We start from the raw sequence: 20,961 nt of genomic DNA, 5'->3' as shown, positions 1-20,961 counted from the left end.
TGGCTGTGGCTGCAAAGGAGCAATGTCAGGGCTGCCATGGGCCAGAGTGAGCTGGTTGCATGGGACTCTGGCTGGAGCACTGGCATACATGGCTTCACATCAGCAGGCAAAACACCATCTCCCCCACTCCGCAACCAAATCATCAGAGGTGCACATTCAGCAGCAAAGCTTCTAATTTTTATTAAAATAAATTTAACCTTTTATTTTCCCTTGCCCCATTCCTATAAGGAATGGCTTAATACAGGAGTTTGCTAATGTAGGATTGATGTTACAACATATGCTGAGGAAAAAAAAACCAAACACACAAACCCCATCTTCAATACATCAGCTTTTGTTTCCTTCCTGGCAGGAGGAGATTATGGAGGGTGACACTGCATGGCTTTAATATAAATGCGAGCGTAGGTGCAAGAGGCAGTTGTGTTCCATCTCTCCATCCTCTGATCATATCCCACCTGTAGGAGCACTGAAAGACCCAGACAGCATGCTGACTTGGACCAGCTCCACAGCTCCGTCAGGAGAGCTCATGAGGCTGGCATCAGTAAAGAAGCATGCTGATGCCACCATGTAATTCATTTTCCCTTTGAATTGACTTAAATCTTTTGAGAATTAGGAAGAAGAGCCAGAACAATAATTCTAATTTTTAGATGACAGGATTGTCTTTTTCTTAGTAGGGGAAAAAAATAAGACACTACTCCTAACGCAGAACACACCTGCTACACTGCTACACTGCAGCTCGGGCCAGAACTCACTGAAGGCATCTCTTTCACTTTACTGGGTTTGGACTACTCCTGCTTGTACATGACTGCAGTCAGTGCAGTCATCACCACAGAGGAACAGTATGCACCGCTGGGAGTTGCTGCTTTAACACCAACCACCCTCCCCTTCTTGGGCTGCATGTAGTTCAGGTTTAGTTGTCTCTTAAACACATCATTTTGCTACATGAGAGATGGAAATAGTTAATGAAAGTGGAGAGATGGTATGATTTGTAAAGATATTTGTTATATTGAACTGTTAGCAAAGGAAAAAAAACCCAAGTTAGCATTCAGTACCATAGTCTGGAAGATTGTCTATGTATATTTCTGCCATGTGGCTAAGATACAAAGCTTAGGGTGGTAAATAAGCATATTTACTAAATAATGCGTACTGTGCTAGCACACAAGTCACAGCTGGCAGCTGGTGGCCAAGGCTGTGCTGCCTGATGCGTAAAACAGACAAAACCAAGCCCCTGGGAAAGCTGAAGGGATGTTTCTGCCCTTCTCTGGCCTCACACCTTGGCTTATCTGAGGTTTGTGCTCCTTGGCGGAGCTGCCAAAACAAACCCACTTTGCATGGGGCATCACCCCCTTGCACTTGGAGTGTCACCAAGCAGGGAGGAGGCAGCACACTGACTGAGCTGCCGAATGGCACCCGGCACAGGCTCTGCTTCACGGGACGTTCTCCTGGCTGGCTACGTTCAATGGCTGCTCCTTGGGGCTTGCCGAAACCACTTGTTCAATAGAAAAGAAAAGCCCTACGGAAAGCAATGGAGCAGAGCTGTACTTGGTTTTAATTCTAGGGCTACTTTTCAGAGGGCCCTTAAGATCAAAAGTTGGTCTTTAGAGACAGCCTTTTGTGTTTGTGTCTGCCCTCATTTATGCAGTTCAGGAGGTTCTTCTTGTAGAACTGACCCCCCTTGGCCACTGCTTCTTGCGCTGCCAACATATGTCTTCAAGCTGTTCAGTCAACAACTTCTCTGTGCTTCCTGTTCCCCTGCGGGCTGACCCTCCTGCCCAGCATCAGCTGGTGGGAATGTAACACCGAGCCCCTGTGTACTGTTACCACCTAGGAGTTCAGTGCTCTCTTCTAGCTGGCGCATCTGCCTGCTTGCTGCTCGTTGCTGCTGCTCCTTCAGCTCACTGTATGAACGGGAAAAGGTATGAAAGATGGACGTGACTGGGAAAGCCATCAGCAAAATCCCACTCAAGATACTGCTCAGGGCTACCACCTGTCCGGGGATGCTACGAGGTACCATGTCCCCGTAGCCAACTGTGGTCATGGAGATCACAGCCCACCAGTAACTGGTGGGGACGCTTGTGAATTCTTGCTTGGCTCCCAGTTCGCTCTCAGCCAAGTACACCAGTGGTGAGAAGAGGGCCATGGCGACGCAAAGGAAGAGCAGCAGCAGCCCAAACTCCCTGGTGCACCGGCGCACAGTGAGCCCCAGTGTCTGCAGCCCCAGCGAGTGCCGTGCCAACCTCATCACGTACAGGATGCGCAGAGCCCGCAGGAAGCGCAGCACCAGGCCCACTCGTTCCAGGTACTTGTTGCCAGCTCCCCCTCTGGGCTTGCTGCTGTTTTTCGTGGAGGCCGTATCCACAATGAGAGAGATATAGAAAGGCAAGATGGCCAGGATGTCGATGATGTTGAGTGGGGTTTTCAGAAAAGCACACTTGTTCTCTGCCTGGATGGATCGCAGCAGGAACTCAAATGAAAACCATGCCACGCACACTGTCTCCAGCACAAAGATGTCATAGCACTTCCGTGAGCATTCACCCTGGGGGGAAGAGGAGCGGGAAACACAGAAAAGGGGGGATAAAAAGATTTAGCCAGGGAGTGAACCAAAGAAACAGATTTCAGTTCTTAAGGCAGTTCTTAAGGAAAGCATCATGTGAAATCGATATGAATTGTGAGGTACCAAAAGTAAAGTCATCACCAAAGTAAAATCATAGCTGCTGAGAGAAGCTGAAATGGATAACTAAAATCAGAGCTACTAGCTAAATGTCTGGCTGCAGGACAGGTCAACACCACTTGGGAGTATCCAAGGCTGCCAAGAATTTGGTGTGATGGTATCAGCTGTTGGCCAGACAGCACACTGCTGAAAGGCCAGTGGCTCCCACCTCATTTCTAAGCAAGCCTTTAACACCCTTTAGAAAGAATTAGTACAGGATTCACGGATTTTAATAAATGGGTAATCTCTCCCTCCCTTCCTGATCAATAAATTGCTTAAAAATGGCTCATAAACACCTACAGCATTTTATGTTATGTGCTTGGAGTAATCTAATATTCACAGAACATGGAATATTTTTTATATTCCAGTGAACATTTATTAACACACTAGCCCTATAGTCAAAAGCTCATCTGAAGGACTGATAAATGTGGGTCTTTCTAAAAGAAAAAGTACCTCAAGAACAGAGGGAGGGTTGGGAGAGGTAAGCATTTTAAATTACCTCACCTGTAACAACTAATGACCATGATGCCCTGCCCTAGCTTTCTGAGGCACTGGAAGAAGTGCTCTCCCTGCAGGCTCACTTAGTGGAAAATAAAGAGAGAACTCTGGTTCTTTAGTTACAATGCCTATAAATGAGCCAGCCTTGGTGCATTGGAACAGCAATAAACAATAATGCTGGTGATGGCTGCTCTTTGACTGTTAATTCAGCAGCACAAATACTATGGCAATTCTCTGCTACATCACTGTTAGTAACTCCAGCTGAATAATAATCAGCTTCTCTAAATAAACAGATTTTGATGTGGACAATTATAGGGCTAGTGCTGTTTCCTCTCTAAATGCTCATATAAAAGTGTTAATGCTCTGGGGGCTTTAAGTGGGAGGGAAGGGTATATTTATTTAAGAGAAGTGTATATTTATTCAGTGAGCCAGTTTGAACAGTTCATGAAAGCTCTTGTAAGCATGTAGGAGGCCATCCATGCTAGAGGGGTGTGACTCCCACTGGATGCAACAGGTATTAGGTACCAATGTAAAACCTCATTTTGCTTGCCTGTGCTAAATTATAGTAATAAAATACCACTCAAGAGTGGCGAGGCTGTGCCAAGCTGGTCCCCATTTCACCACTGGAGAAGCTGAGAACCTGGCACATCTATGAACAGTTCTGCCCACATGCTCACCACAGGTGCCTTCTGCTAGGCAGGGCTGAAGAAATGTTTACTGCACAGCACCACATCCTGACTTCATCCCCCTCTAAGTGTTTATGCACGGGTTTTTCCCTGTTCTGAAAGAAAACAGCAAAAGAGTGATGAGACTTTTGCTGTCTCCACTAACTACAACAATCCCGAAAACGTTGGGGAGTGACTGGATACATGTTTCAAGGGCTGCTGCACCGCTGGCACCACCAGCATGTTCATCACATTGAGTGTACAGCCTTGTGATATCTCAGTATACCCAAAATGCCGAAGCACCCTCCCCATTTCACGCTTACTAAGAGATTGAGACAATGACTAAAGCGATGTCAATAGCAAAAACAAAATGTGAAAAGGAATCCTCAGAGCTAGTCCTTGTATTAAACAAGAAGGAAGGTTGTAGTGCCTTGTATTTATAGATATTTTTAGTATTCCACTTTCAATTGGCATATGATGTACCTCCCACTGCTTCCCAAGGGGTCATGCTGATATGGAGAGAAAAATTACTTGTCCTATTGAAACTGCTGTCAAGATTTAAAGCATATTGCAGGGAGGAAGGATAATCTTGTCTTACTGAGCTTACTGTAGCTCAGATAGACTGTCTTTAGCTTTCTAATTTTGATAGGTGTGAAAACTAGAAAGAGCTTAATTTATTTCTGCCTCATGAAACTAATTTGGTCATAAAAAGTATTTTTGTCACAATCACAATTCATAGGACAAAACATTTTGTTTATAGGAGCTTTGCTCCTATCACAGCATAATTAAGTTGTCAGGCGCTCCCATCAGATATGGAACCAAGATGCTTTCACACCACCACACAAATATGTCTCTGTGGGCCAGAGCCAAAACTCACAAAGTCAAAGTCAGTGGAAGGACTCTGCCTGTGCCACTGTAACTTCCCACCTTATTACCAAGAAACCAGCCATCACACGAATGTTGTCTCAGAGCCCTGCTGCCTGGGAATCTCTCATTAGGACATGTTTATCTCATATGTAAGGGCAATGGCTGCAGGTGATTTGCAGCTCCTGATACTATCCTTGCACATGCACAAAAGGATCAGGCTGAGACGTTAGGAAGACGATCCATAGAAGAATAGCTATGGCTTGAGCAAAGCAGCCGCTATGGCAAGAAGGAAGGAAACCCAATGTGCAAATTAGCTTTCTCTGAAAGCTGCATCACTACTTGGACCACCATGTATGGAAACTAAGATGTAGCTCACCTTAAGAAACCTATCTGGCAGGAAGCGTTCTGGATTCTGATGTGCATGTATCTGATTTTCATGCCACTAAAAGCTTAAGGCAAGTTGGAGAAGCCTATGTAGAATTTAGCCTTGGAATACACCTACAAAGACATAAGTGCATTTAATAGCTAATTTGGCACCTAATTCCCCCACCGCTCTCTATTTTGTGCATAAGGAAAAGAAACTCTCCAAAGTCCTTCCATGTACGAGTTTTGGTGTGGGAGCAAACAGGAGTGAAAAAAATGTTGCTCATTAACTGACGACCAGTGGAGATGACTTTCAGAAGACTCTTATCTGCCCTCCCACACTCTGATATGTTTATCCTGTGTAGGTTCACAAACCTACTGCTTTGCTATTTATGTCTCCAAGCTTCCTGCAGAACTACTTCAAAAACACAAGCACAGGAGCAGCCTGGCAACCTTTGCTCAGCTGAGCATGAGAGGCTTGGCAGGATCTGCAGCCCGGGTCATCCAACACAGCAGACCCAAGCTGCCCATCACTGTAATGAAGAGCTGAAATGTACTCCCATCCAGAGCTGCTGCTGGGCTCTGGCTTTTCTCAGCTTTTCCCACTATCCACAGCTGACAGCTAACCCTGTGAATGCCAAAATGTTTACTTTCAGTAGAGTGAAGTGATAATGCTCTGCCACACAGAGTTCATTTTAGTGGGATGAAACAATCCCCTCTTTCAGCTAATGCATAATTACCTTCAGCAAAGTGCTAGTCTTTCGCAGTGTTGTTATTAACCTATTGCAATCTGAACAAGCCAGGCTCTGTCCAAAGGCTGTCCTGAGAATAACAGGGTCTGAACAGGCTTTTAGAAAAGAGACCTGTGTGTCAATTAACCTGCTAGAGACTTTTTTTCACTAATTAAATGTCTTCTTGTCCCCTGGACCATGTTTCAGTATCATCTAGGTATGACCTATTATTATCCTCACATGAAATCAAAACAGTAACAGCAAAAACGTATTTCATGCTCTCTGGTTCTCTGAGCTGCAGCTGCTTCTCCTTGCAGCTTTCCCCCCTTCATTACAGCATTGTGAAAAAACAAATGAACAAACAAACAAACAAAAAGGCAGGTTTTCTCCTTTCTAAAACTTTTAGCTATGTATTTGAGTACAACCGGATGCTGTAACTCTGCTTAGGGTTTTGGTTGTTTCTTTTTTCCATTCAAGAAAACAAAACAAAAATGCACAGAAAGACACACACACAGACGGAAAAAAGCAATCAGGAATTAATCAGCCACCAGAGTAAGAAAAAACCAAGTCCTAACAAAATAGGATAGCATCCTACCCAAAATAGGTCTGTATCAAATCTATATTTTCACAAACAAGATCCAGCTACACCAGCTCATGGCCATAAACATGTACATTAATAACTACATACTGGTTTTTACTTTTTGTAAGCAAAATAGCTAACTAACTAACCAGATTTCCTCATCTTGTAATATAATGGATACATTTTTATGATTATATTTTCATGTCTAGATTTATAAAACTGGGCCACAGGAAAACTCTTTTTTAGCTTTCATAACAATTTGATTTCTTTTTATCTTTTAGAGGTCTAAACAAAAAATAGCATGAACGGCAAACAGAAAGGACACCCCCAGTGCACTTTTCTAGTATTAAAAGACTGATTTATTTATTTTTTTTTTTAATGGAAGTGTTCAAAACCCATATAGATGACGCCCTCAGTGACATGGTTTAGTGGTGGACTTGGCAGTGTGGGGGTAAAGATTGGACTTGATGATCTTAAAGGTCTTTTCCAAGCTTGATGCTATTATTCTGTGCAACCATGGCATTAAATAAACAATATCTTAGGTTTTTGAGTACAAAAAGCAGTGGTGTAATAAAAATGTACGGAAACAGATGTTCTTTACAAGATGTACATATTTATTTATATGTGTACATGTGGGTTTTTTCAAACAGCAAGTAGGATTTTTTTTTTTCTTGTGCAGAAGTTACTTGAGCATAGGGGAAATATCTGCAGTTGCACAGGATTTTGAGGCCATTCACTAACGTCAATTCAGGGCACAAGAAAAGGAGGAAGGTCTCAGTGAGTAGCTCTATGCAGTCAAATTAAAGTGAGTCTCTTTCAGTAAGATCTGTAGAAATTTGCTGTCAGAAAGCCAACTGCAGTATATCTTCCTTCTGGAGAAACATTTTCTTTGCCAGAGGCTCCTTTGGCAACAGGAAAATTACAGAAAGAAAAGCCGGTAAATCACTGGAGTTCAAATCCAGCTGTGCTCATTGCTCTGTATGGTCAGCCTAAAAACTGCAGGAACCTTTCAGAAACATTTTGGTATGCCTTGAGGGTCCCTTTCACCGGTACTTGCCTGGACTGTGCCTCAGAAAAATTCTCCACTGTGTGTTGTGTGACTTCTTGACCCTGCCTTTGTCCTCTGGCCTCCTGAGAAGGAATTCTGATTTTCCTCTAGATTCTTGCAGGCTCTGACAGCATCAGCCCCCTCTGGCATTAGAAGATGTCAAAAGCCAGATCACCTCTAACTATCCCAGTTCTTGTGTTGTTCTACGCATACATTGTTTTTCATGGTCAGCATCTCCACAGTACTTTCAAGGAAGAAGTTTCAATGCTGCCCACTTCCCCCCATAGCAAAAATTTCCTCTCCCCCCTCCCCCTTCATCAAACATATATGTTAAGAAAACAACCCCAACAAAACCAAACATGAGAGGCATTACATATAAAAATACTTAGATAATCTTTAAAATCATTACATTCCTATAATGGTATTTTTGTTCTTTTCCACTTTCCCCTTGTTATTTGAGCCTTTTGGGTCAAGTTTTTCTCTGTGCACATCGGCTCAATTTTTTTTTTATTTTTTATTTTTTAACAACAAAGTGGAACTCGAAATTCTGATATAATCAAGAATTTCAGGTTCAGCACCAGAAATCAGTGTTAAGGGACCTGCAGATAAAGCCCCTGAGGCTGCTACACAAGGTCTGCCCACAGCCTGGGCACAGTGCTGCAGAGAGCGAGCTCAGCACTCTTAGTGTTCCCCTTAGATTTGCGTGTGATGCTGAGCCACCTCTTTCAATAAATGTCTGCAGGGAGAGCCAGAGGACAGACCCCCGCACTTCCAATTATTCAACAGCCCAACACTTAGAGCACTTGCCCAGCTTGGGAGAGACCCAGCTCCTGCTTAAAGTATTGGGTGCTGGGTTGCAGCCCTCTCTCGTCCCACCTATCACAGTGAAATGAAGAATCCTTCCCTGAGAAAAAATGCAGAAAACCAGCAACATTCCCAGAAATGTGCCTCCCCAACAAACTCCAAAGATTTTGCTCACACTGGTGCTTTCTGATGAAAAGCAATTTTCTGATGAAAGCATCCAGCTAATTTTCACAGCAGCAATGACTGCATGACTCTTGTGATGTGACCTACTGTTGGAATGGCAGCATCTCACCCTGTCCCCGGGCTCAGGCATGCTCCCCTTGCCACTGACCACCTACAGACTTGGTGATTGTAATTCAGTACATCTGCCATTAAAGCTAGGGTCAGGCTGAAGTCGCAGCCAGCTTGCTCTGAGTATTTCTTGTGCTTCTCAGCAGAGATGATTCAGCTACTGCACAGTCTGTCCTCAAAGCTGGCTGGCTGTGAATTCAAAGTAAGAGTTTCTGTTTTTAAAGTCTCTGAGGGGCCATGAAAGAGCTCTGTGCTTCTTGCTGTACACTTTGATCTGTAACTAGAACTTAGTTCATGCTTCATCTTCAGCCCAGCTGCTACAGAAGGTAACCTTGCCTTCGGTGGGGAGGCTTGTCATGAACAGTTTGCAGTTATGTTATGGACACAAGATATGTAGCTCTTGTACAATTGTTCCTGTACAACTTGTCTTCATTGAAGAGAAAAGGCAAGGAGGTGGGCAGAAGCAATACCTACTTTAGATATCTCTCTGGATTTCCTTTGATCACAAGACATCAAAATCTCAAATCACCACTTTTCAAAACCTCTCAGCCTCTCATTTTTGTTCTGCCAGTGAAGCTGCAAATAAACATGGAATACAAACAGGAACATGTGTGAGGATTTTACCCATGCACTGTGGTAGCCTATGACCACCCTTGCAGACTAAATAGATGGCAGACACAGATGGCACTCATGATCCAGGAGGCTGCAGAGGGAACCGGCTGTTTCCTTGAGTTACTGCCCAATGCACAAGCAGCCTGCTGCTTTGTGCCACCTCAGCCCCAAAATGCATGGCCAAAATTAGATGCTACAGGTAAGGACTTGATTTTCTCAGGCATAAATACTGAGCCTTGAGACCTGTTTAACTGTCACCTTTTCCCCTGGAAATGCTGTAGATGTCTTTAACAGCTGTACTCTGACTGCATGGATTTAGCATATACATCTGAATTATGGAGAAAGACACAGACACAAGGGATTCAATTACCTATCTACCAGGCAAGACTGTTGTGATCTTAAGGCTGCCCTCCATTTCCCTGCCTCCTCCACTTACTGCCCCTGTCACATGCAGATACACGCCTTAGTCCACTGCCCTGCTTCTTTTTACCTGAGTACAGTTGCTGGGAAGAATGGAAAGCAGGTAAGTAGCACCACAGATGCACAAAATGCCCTCTCATTAACATCTGCTTCTCAAACAGCTTTTCTCAAACCTACGTCCACTTTTAGCACACACTTCTCCAAAAGCAACAGTATTTGTTAGAGGGAAACAAATGTTATCTGTCTCTACTTTATGGAAAGCAACCAAAAACTAAACTCTGTGAGAAGCAAGAAACATGCAAAGAATAAAGCAGACAATAAATACCTATGAAACAGAACACAATCAAGTTGTCTGTTTTTCAGATGCCTATCGGGAACAGCACAGTGCCTCACCCAAGAGAGGCTGGGGGGGTGTAAGGACATCTAACATCTTAAAACTCCTCAGACTCAGTGACTGCAGCTGGGAGCTGCTTGAAGGAACAGTATATGCTCCAGCAGCCAGCTACTCTATCTCCCAGTTTGATCGTACCACACACCAGGACAGAGGGGCTATACTGTAACTTAAGGAGGAGTGACGTGCACTGGATAATATTTTCTTTGAGGATACTTCTTAAGACTCTGCTCCATTCTCACTGCCTAGTGACCTCGTCATGGGTTAGTATTACCTTCACACTGTATTTCTTTAGTTTGTAATCTGCTTCACAATGAGTACACACAGCTTCTCACAACCTGCAGTTTTCACCCTTGAAACAAGCCTTGACACCAATCCTCTTGCTTGCCAAACACACGCACACACACAAAACAACCAACACTTGTATATGGAGCTCCCTGATAGCTCCAAATTTGTAAGTGAAGGATTCAATTTGTTCAAAACCCACCCATGTTCAAACAAGGATGATTCAAACTGGAATGAGTTGGGAGAGTAACCCAAGGTTACTTGAATGGCTAGTGGAATGGAAAACCTACCGTAAAAACAGACAATTAATTAAATGCATTTGACTTGTTTACCATCATCAAATGAAGGCAAAAAAGAGACATGTTTGCTGTCTATAAACATATCAAGGGGATGAAAAGAAGCACCGTTTAATGGCATGGCCAAATGTTCTCATTCAGATCTATCTGGATGACTGATAGCTGAAATTACTGCTATCTCCATCTACTACCTGTCTGTTTACAATCCGCAGCTCAGTCCACAGAATGGGACATATGATCATTCCTTAATCCTCTTCAGTGCAGAGTAAACAGCATAACTCACTGGCTGGTTATGCTACAACAGCTGACTTGGTTCAGGAGTGGCTGGGAAGTTCAACACCATCAGCTAAGTAATGGCAATCATCATGTGAGGTAGGAGTGGGAAGGAGAGAGACCCAACATGCTCAGTTTGCACTAGCTGTTTGCAAAGAGAACCCATCACTAATCAAAAGCATGGTGTTGGCAGGAGAAGAAACAGCTACACCAGCTTTCAGAGTCTGGACTCTAGAAGATACATGAGAATCCAAAAAAGCCCCCTTGCAAGAACAGGGAAGGCCAAAGACCTTTTAAGATGAAGCTTCTTGGTTTCTGGAAATGGTGGTATGATGTGATACCCAGGACAACAGGGGACTGCACTTAACCTCAGAGGACCCCTTCAAGTGCCACCTGCCCACAATGTTCAACTAGCAAACAAAATAATGTGCTCAATGCTGCTGGAGCTGAGCCTTGGGGCATATGAGATACCTGGCTTGTCCATGGCTTTCATCTGTGCACGCATGTAAGACATTAAGCAGGCTATTATTAATATTTAGAGAATTACAACCTATATGTACAAGAATAGGTTTACTACCATTTATTTGAACAAATATTCTGAGTCAAAACACTGGTTTTGTATCTCGGGTCTGCTTTGGCAATTTTATAACTTCTCAGTGCCATTTGGAAATTGAACACAAACTACTACACAAGAGAACACAGATCTATGAGGGCAAGGTATTATATTTGAAACTCACCAACTCCCACAGCATTTGAGGCAGAATTTCACAGGCCACTGCCTATATGGCTTGCTTCTGGCAGCTCTGCCCTGCAGCAGACCCTATCTGTGAGAAACACCCATGGGTGACATAAGCCTTTTAGGTGTGGCTGCAGCTCTCAAACAGCCTGCTTTGCTTGGACCAGGCACAACCTGCGCAGTCGCACCCAGGGGGATGCTCAGCACAAGGGATTTGTTTATCAGTCAAAGTCACTGCCATAGACAGGGGCAGTAATGCAGAAAAAAAGAATGATCATTTCACCAAGCAATGGTGTCCTCCAAAGAACAGCTTCACTTTAGAAACACTGATGTTCTTCATGTTTCTGAGTAAAAACTACCTTGGAATTTTCTATTTCCAGAATGTTTTTCTCAGTTTTGGCCCACTTTTTCACACAAATTAAAAGTAAAAAAACCCCCAAGATTCTAATTAAGCACCAGAAGCCTCCTTGCTGACAAGTGTCCCTCTCCCCCTGATTTCACATGAACTAGAAATCTTCCTCCGCACCCCACTCTCTTTTCTAGCTCTGATAGAGGTATCATATCCCCCAAGGTTTGGAAACTACAATGCTTTTTTAAAAAAGCCATTTTCTGTAAATCTAAGCAAATGCTTGATCCTGAGCTTTTATGGGAAGAAGCCCAGTTACCTTCCAAATAGCGCATCTCCTGATTTCTGGAGAATAAACCTAGCTTGTATTTATTATGCTAGTGCTCTGGAGAGAAGAGACTCAGCTCTTGCTTGAAAAACCAATGGCACTTGGCACTTACAGCACACCTGCTTCTCCTAAGCACTGCAGGACTGCAAAAATAAACATGGGTGTTATCTTCAGTAAGTGGCAGCATAAATCAAAACTCTGCAGAACCAAAGCAGGGCTGAGTCCTTGCCAAGGGCACTTAAGGTGCAGTTCCAACAGCTACCCCAGGAATGACAACATGTTCCTCTGAAAGGACCAGCCCAAGAGAGACAGGGCTGTATTACGAAGCAGTGGCATTCCCAACACTTTCACACCTATCCACCACCTGGGAAAAGATGACGCTGTGGTGGCACCTAGCTGTGCTTACAGATACATGCAGATATACAGTGTAGAACCGTGGTCTTCCTAAACACAGTATCCTCTTTTCTTCTTCATCAATCTTGTCCCACACTAGAAAGGAATCTCAGTCTTGTTCTTTCTCCCTCTTGCTTACTAGTTGTATTAATAGAACAAACGATTTTCAACAGCATTTTAAAAGTATTTCCCCTCTTATTTCCCCCAGGTTTTCCCTTCTTTCAATCCCTGTTATAGAAGCTATTCTCCTGCTCCCTCCCACTCATTGCAGATTCTATTTTACTGACCCACATTAATTTTACTGGTTCCTGCGACTCTGTAATCTGCTACAAAGTTTGGGGGTGTCTGTTTTTTTTTCTCTTGGAGGAAAGGAGGACAGAATCAAGCTTACTCTTTGCCTCTTACATTTTTTTGCAAACCTGTTTTTTTCCCCTTCTCTTTCCCTTTATCCTATTATCTGAAAGCAAGTGAAGGATTTGCCGATGTTGCCTGTGGCTAGATTTGTTCTCCTGCTGGTAGTGGCTCAGTCACAGCTGGCAGCCTGCTACCGCATTGCCCTTGCTCTGAAATGCTGTAAGCTGTACTCCTGCACTTCTGAAGCGGATGAATTTTTGCAAGGTGGATCTGACCACTATGAAAGCCTGCACTCATAGTCTCTCTTTCTGCTCAAGGCAACAGTTAACAGTGTTTTCTGTGACAGCAGTGCAGCATGTAAGAACTGCATGACTTACCTTGCGTTAGCCAATATTTCTCTTGGGTACAAAGGCAACTAGCTGTGAATGGGGAGAAAATATCCACAGCTTCTGCCCACAGACACTCGGGGACCTTTCAGGACAGTGCTGCAATTTCTGTTTTGCTGCTGTCTCTACCCAGCGCAGCATGTGCCAAGTTTCCAACACGGCTCAGGATGTATTGGTTGGCCAGGATCTTCACACTATTCTCAGTATTTCCTATTTGTATCCGGGGTTAGCAAACAAGCTAGAGCAGAGGGAAAGGGAGTGTGTATGTGTGTGCCTGCATGGGAAGGTAAGGGTACAAGGGCCCTGCCAGCGAATGGCCAGAGGGCCAGGCTGGCATGTATCCTGGTAAGCTGCCTGTTCCAACTGTGGCATCCAGCTCATGAGTGACCCACAAGCTCAAGTCTGAACAGCAGCTAATACGCGGATTAAACCCGTTATACCCCTTGCAAACACAGTCAGTGCTGGACGAGATACCTTGGTCAGGATGCTGCCTTCACGGGGCCAGACTCATGCCACGTGACTCCTCTTCAGAGAGCTTCCAGGCTTCTGAGGTTTTCTGGCTGCCCTTGCCTTTAATCACAATTATTAAATGACACTGCTCATTTCATCTTACTGATGACTTCAGGTCTGAATACACATGAGGGCCAAGGAAGCCCCAGACATACTGCATCCTTGCTGGCACCTCTTGCATAGGGGAACAGCATTCCTGCATGAATGAGTTGGGGACAGGATGGCAATTACTCACTGACCTGTAAGGCTAGAAGTGGCTCTTGAACTAGTAATCATCTGCAGAACAGAGGATCTTAGCAAGTGGTTCATGAATCACACAGTTTCAACTGAGCTGAGACTTCATGCGTAGAAGGACTGACAGAATGTATTTAAAAACTATACAAGATGTACTCAAGCATCTCTAGAAAAATGGTTTCTATTGTTATTTACCCACACTGCAATACACTATTTAGAGCATGAGTTTGTCTACCTGCAAGTTCTAGTTATTGTTCACTGTTGTCCACAGACACTCTCTTATTCTGCTGTTCACTGCATTAAAAACTCTTCTAGTGTCTCATTATAAAGCAGATTTTTCAGATTTTAAGTAATTCTTTTTAACTTTTTGTTTTTCAACTTACCCACTTCATGGATACAAGTTAGGACACAGTATCTCAAGCCTCGTGGTTTGCCTCTTAACTAGCATGTCAGGTGGGAAATCGTACCCCAGTTGTTCACCAGGGTCTCTAAATCCTTTCTGAGATCCCATTTTCCAAAAGCGTCTTTTGTCTTGGGCTTTCTATGCCCTTTACACTTAGAGGTTGCACTCTCTGCTGATGAACATGCCGTTGCCTCCGCATGTTCAAATCAGCTCAGCTGTGTGCCAGACACTTCCAGTCCCTGACTAGTGTGTCATTTCTATGCTACCTGTAGATTTAATTTGTAATTGTTTTCTATTTCCTGCCAAATCACCAGCAAAACACCTCCGTAGCTCTGGCCAACACCAGAGACACCTGCTTGCCTTTCTGCATATGCTGTCAATGGATGATGATTTCTCATGTTAGTTTTCTGCTATGCAAAGATCTAAGAGAAATTTTGTAAACATTTAACAATGGAGGTAAGTTTTTGAAAAATGCCATTTCTATTAAAGAAGGATGTTGAGTGGCACTAATTCAAATATCTTACGGAAGTACTTACATCAGAAGGGTTTCTGTTTGGTTGGGTTTGGTTTTTTTTTAAGAAAAATTCATAACCTCATAAAAATCATACTAAGTTTTACTAATGAGTGGTGTTGTTCTACATAGACTAGAATTAATTATGCTGTTGTCCTTAAAAATTTTGCCGATTGTACTCAGTACCATCTTTTTCATGGTTTTACTTGGAACTAATATCATGTTTACCTTTAGAAAATTCAACAACCTCATAGTTTTCTCTTGGTCCTTCCTTAAGCCTTTGTTTAAAACCTATTGCCCCCCCCCCCCATTTTTTTAATCACTCTTCTAACTTAAATTTGTCTTGAATATAAATGTCTCCATTGACACTGCAAAAAGTCCCCAATTTCAAAAACTTCTGTATTTCATCTTAATGGACACATCTTAAGCAATGAAAATGTAATCATTTATAATGTTGAATGATTTAATGCAATTTTTCTAAGTGCTGTACACATGAATCAGCTCATTATCTCAGCCTAGCTATATGAGGTCTAGCCAAACATAAATCTGGTTGCTTTCTTTCATTCCAAACCTTCAGAATTCATAGCAACGTATCCTGGAGCTCTGAGATGAAATTTCCAGATTATATTTTTATTACAGATAAATGAAAGATTTCACTCTTTCAGAACACTAGGACATTACTCAATAAGCTCCCAGAGCACAAGCTCTGTTGCAAAAGCCAGTGGAGCAATCTGTGGAGTAAAGAAGCTATGCTGTACCCTCAGGACATCACAGAGCACGCTATACTGAATAGCTCTAGTGATTTTAGAAACATGACTGGAGGCCAAGCAACTATTATCGTGAGATTGCTTCAGAGCCTTCCTGGATGATTTACCTGGAAGTCAGGAGAATAAACCCACTGGTAGATAGAGATATAGTTATGGTGGTGGAACCAGAGAAACATTAAAAGAAATTAAGTATGGAGCATATTTTGTGTGGGTGAGCATATGGAGCATATGTGCGGGTAAGCCACATTGCACCAAACATAAACCAGTTAACAACGTGACAAAGTTACCAATATTTTTATGGAAGAGTCTTAGCTGTTTAATTATTTATCATTAATGTTATATTGCAGCATATTTATACAATATTTAAAAGACGACCTGACCCTGCTACTTATTCATGAGAAGATATCCTGTAGACTGAAAGAGTTCATTAGTACAGCATAAAGTTGTTAACAAGTCAACAGGAATCTTACCTTATTCAACTCTTGCCTCATCCCTAAGCCAACAGTGCAGAGAAATACTCTCCATTTTTTGACTTCTAAGCCTAAAACACTACTGAGAGTCTCAGGCGGTTCCCAAAGCTCCTGGTCCCAGATGGATTTCTATGTTTACTTGATAAAAGCAACTTGGGAAAAGATGCTACAGTCAGACCCAGCATTGGTAAAAGCCAGGTATGAACATCTCAGGCAGTGACTTGGCTGAGATGGGGAATTTTGAACAAAGGGTCTACAGGCTCACTGTGGGGCTCTGTGCAAATGTGTTCCACAGTGCCAAATGCCTACCTCCCAGTTTAAAGGCAACTCTTAGTGAAAGAAACATTCCTCCTGATATAACAGAGAAAGATTTTCTCAGTGGACCATGTTTCCTTTATCTTCTCTTGAAGAAGCTGCCGTGACAGAACAACTAGATATGTCTGTATTCTCTGACCATCAGATAGGAGCTGGGAAACCATGCTATGATGACTCAGACTCGTACTGCAGAACTTTGCAGTCACTCCTCAGTTTTGGACTCTAAGGATATCATGCAGTAATAGCATCTTGTATAAACTAAGTTGGTCTTGCTTATGGAAACAAAAAAAATTCCTTGCTTAGAAACCTAGCTCACAGCCTGAGGCATGAATGTGCCTATGTACCTGAACAGCATTTGTGATCTAAGTGCAGGACTACACAGTACAAGTGATGAAACTACATGAGGCAGATTAAACACATTACAGACAAAGCAGACTTTTACTTATTGCTGATGACTAAAGCTGTGGGTAAAGGATGCTCTCAAAACTTGTAATTTGGACTGTGTGTTACTATTTTGATTTAAATACCAACTGAGCAGAAAACCTACTTTAAGCTTACAAAAGAAAGAAAAAAAAAGAGAAACACCTTACTTTTAGTAATAATACAGCTCTGCAGTGCTGTGAGTCCTACACAAGCAGGGGCATGTGAATGTGAAAGGGAACATGAATCTCACCCGTCTACAGGAACTTCCTTGTGCACAACACTGTAGAAAAGGCAGGTGACAATTGTTACTGAGTCATTTGGTCTTTCCCTGTAGCCTGAACTGCCCAGAGCAAGCACAGAATGCAAACTAGCAACATAGAGGATGAGTACATAGGTAGATTGGATCAGATGCCGTAACTGGTGATATTGTTACAGCTCATGGGTTTTGCATTTAAACAGCAGAGCTGAGAGAATGGTATAACAAATTCTCAGATGATCCCCAAGGAAATTAGTTAGTCCTATTCCCCAAGATGCTTTTTATAAAAAGTGACCCTTGGTGCCTATATACTAAAACTAGTTATCTGTAATACTAGCAAGGAGATTTTTAAATACATGGTTTATGTTGACGTGTTGTAATTTCTAGAACAGTTTATTCCACAAATAAAGGAAAACTACAAGCTGCAATTTTATTAACACTTTCATTCACGAAAACAAACCATCTATACATCATAAACATGCGGCTCTAAGTTAAAATTAAGAAGGTCTCACTATTACATGCAGAAAACCAGATAAACAGTCACAAAGGAGAGTGCTAAAAATGAGCTTTTCTGTAATGAAAAGCTTCATTCCAAAGTCTCAGAGTGCTATCTTAGTATAGAAAGCATCAATAATAATGGTTTTACTACTTTACATTACTTTTCACTGAAATAAGTAAACAATTTGATGTAAAAATGACACTTTTCCCCACTCAGAAGTACCTCAAATTGCAAGAGGTATCATTCATTCAACAAAACGTTCTGAAACACTGAGTCCCTGAATACTTATACTTCTCCATATTTAGCTACCTATTTAGATTACAAACCTAACCAAATCACTAATGAAGATGTTGAACAGGATCGGGCTCAGTATGGACCCCTGGGATACACCAATATTCACTGGTCTCCAACTAGACTTTGTGTCACTGATCACCCCCCTCTGGGCCTCGCTGTTCAGCCAGTTTTCAATTGAAGTCACTGCTCATTCAACCCCAACACCAACAGGTGATCTATGAAAAGATGTGAGAATCATACAGGACTCTCTTAACCTTGTCTGAAATTACTTCTGTGTGTACCTTTGTGAAATAAGATCTCATCTCATCATGCCTAGCCTTAATGAGATCTTTAGTCACAAGATTGTTTAAAACTCACATTCACAATTCATCTATTCCCCATCTTCACCGATATGAAAGTTGAAGCACAGTGTGTAAATTAAGCTTAGAAGATTAGTTTCAAGCTTCTTTATGAGTTATTCTTAATTTCATTATTTATGACTCTCTTTCGTGTAACATTCTTCTACTGAAGGTTATTGAACTGTAACTTCCTATCACAGTATCTTTAATTAGACTAGCTTTTCCCAATCCATTAGAAAGCACGCTGAAGAAGGAAGTACACTCTGATCTCCTCCTGTTTTATACTGCGGTGCTACAAATGATTGAGCTCAGTGGGACTCAGGCCTATAAATACTTTTGTGAGTCAGGACAAAATGCTTGATGTTAATCTCAGAGTTCATCACTTCTTTTTTCCGTGATGGTGGAAGTCTGTCTAACAAAAGAAAGAAGCTTTCTTCTTTGGATAGAAATGGTTGACTTTTGTTTTCACCAAGAAAACAATGAAGAGTCTAGTATGATGACCATGTGGCTTTCAGTTGAATCTCTCAATGTCTTTTGGTTGCTCAGCTCTTAACTGCATTGTCAAAGCTCCTGCTGTAATGTATCCTCAACTGGTTTAAGACTCCTGTGATGTTTTAGCTGCCTTCCTTAAGTCACCTGATGCCTGGCATTTGTTTAGAGAGTTGAGAATCCCACTTGAAGGGGGGCATCATATGCCTAAAATGCCTTAAGGATACTGTATGCCTCTGGCTATTTTTACGTCTTAGAGATCACTTTTGTGGTGGTCTTGAAAGAGCTCAGTGCTTGAGGGCTTTTGCTATGATTTAGTTTCAGCAGTATTTTGCCTGAAGAGGTGACTTTTCACCATTAAATCTAGACCTTGCATAGAAATCTCCCATTTCGAAAATTTTGAGATGAAAAATTAATTATTGCTTTGTTACCGTACATGGAAGAACCTGACTCTCTTCAAACATTTTTTTGTCTGTATCTGAAATGCCCCTTTTCTGAAATTTTCAGAAGCAGCTATTATGCGCATTACTGGATTGGTGGTTTTAATTTAATTTAATCAGTACATAAAAGCTAAATGAGGGAAAAAAAAAACCCTCAGCAAGATAAAATATAAACTAGTTTGGCAAGTATAAACTAGTTTATGATCTGATTCTGTTAGCTTTATTGATAATTGTGTAACATCTGAAATATGTGATATTACTTTCAAAAAAGGGTAAGGCTCAAGATGAATCAGGATGACCGCCAGCAAGAACAAGACAGCTACGGTATATGGGAACATGATCCTTCCCACTCGTGCTAAACCACTAGGGATTGCCACTGTCATCTAGAACATCTGGAACAGTAAATAAAGTTAACAAAATGTATGATTGATACTTCTGTATTTGAAAAAGAGATAGGCAGGCTCCTAAAATAACTTTCTCACCCACTTGGTAATCGCCTCTAACTTTTAAAGTCCCACACTTACATCTATGTGAGGTCATTTACACCTCTGCAGGACATCACCGAGTGTAACAGCTGGTCCATTCAGATGACATTAAAGGATCAGGATATGAAAAACTCTTCTCCAGCATGATTTTTTTCACATTTGGTTCCTCTTTCTCTCCCTGAAGCAGTAACAGGACAGACAGGTGGCACCTAAAGCTTTCACTTTCTGGAAAACGCCAGCTCAAGGAAAAGACCACTGCTTGTTAGGCAGAGTATCTATGACAGCTCTGACATGGAACCGTAACAACAGTAATGTCAGCCAGAGAACCTGGAACAAGTACACACCGAGTACTTGAAATAATATTTACTGTTTATTTGTTCCTTAGCCAAGAGGGATGCACATACATTTTCTGCTTGATAGGAGACTGCAAAACCAGACCAAAGAGCTATCCCTGGGCACAAATTTTAAACCAGGTACTAGGATACAGCTCAGGATGATTAATGTGGCTTTGAATTTACGTAAACTCTCCTCTCTCCACACCTGTTATTTGGTGAGCTGCTTTGGCTTGATAAGCCATGTACAAATGATACTCGAGGAGTCTGCAGCCTAGGTCTCTCATACTACAAGCAATTCCATGTGGGGAGATGCCTTACACCATGCATAGCCTTACTGAGGCTGAAAAGATCTACATGGGTATTTACATCTATTTGTGCAGGACCAAAATCAGTCACTGTGTATGACTCTGGGCATGACTAATTACAACTCCAACAGAGTGTTGACCTGCACTGATTCACTGGCCAGCAAGGAACACTGGGGATGAATTAAGCTATGTAAGAAGTGATTCTTCACCTGTCCTCTGCGCTGAAGAATCACCTCTGTCTCAAAGTAACCATTTCCACACTGTCCACAGACCTTCCCTGTGTAAAGGGCAGAACAAAACCTACTTGCAGGAGCTCTGTGCCTTTAGAATTTAAGGGCACAGAAAAACAACATTTATTCTGAACTCCTCTGTATTGCAAGCATTTCACCTTTGTAACTTGAACTGCAATCAGTAATTTACTTTTGATTGAAGTAGAGTGTGTTTAGCCGAAGGCTACCTTCCAGAAGGGCACTGAGCCTTGAACTGAAAACATCAAAAAATATAAAATCTACT

At 42.2% G+C, this 20,961-nt stretch overlaps 1 protein-coding gene across 3 annotated transcripts in view; it reads right to left on the bottom strand.

Moving 5' to 3' along the window:
- Positions 1–203: 203 nt before the first annotated feature.
- KCNG2 (potassium voltage-gated channel modifier subfamily G member 2) overlaps positions 204–20,961 on the bottom strand; it is a 58,604-nt gene continuing 37,846 nt past the window's right edge. For all 3 annotated transcript variants that reach the window (XM_030508826.1, XM_030508909.1, XM_030508743.1), the window contains exon 3: positions 204–2,533. In XM_030508826.1, the coding sequence (XP_030364686.1) occupies positions 1,721–2,533 (813 nt within the window). In that variant the 3' untranslated portion in view covers positions 204–1,720. The remainder of the gene's footprint in view (positions 2,534–20,961) is intronic.

This window comes from Strigops habroptila, chromosome 1 (genome assembly GCF_004027225.2).
Source record: "Strigops habroptila isolate Jane chromosome 1, bStrHab1.2.pri, whole genome shotgun sequence".
In the NCBI taxonomy this organism is placed as follows: domain Eukaryota; kingdom Metazoa; phylum Chordata; class Aves; order Psittaciformes; family Psittacidae; genus Strigops; species Strigops habroptila.
This window is presented reverse-complemented; position numbering and strand designations above follow the sequence as displayed.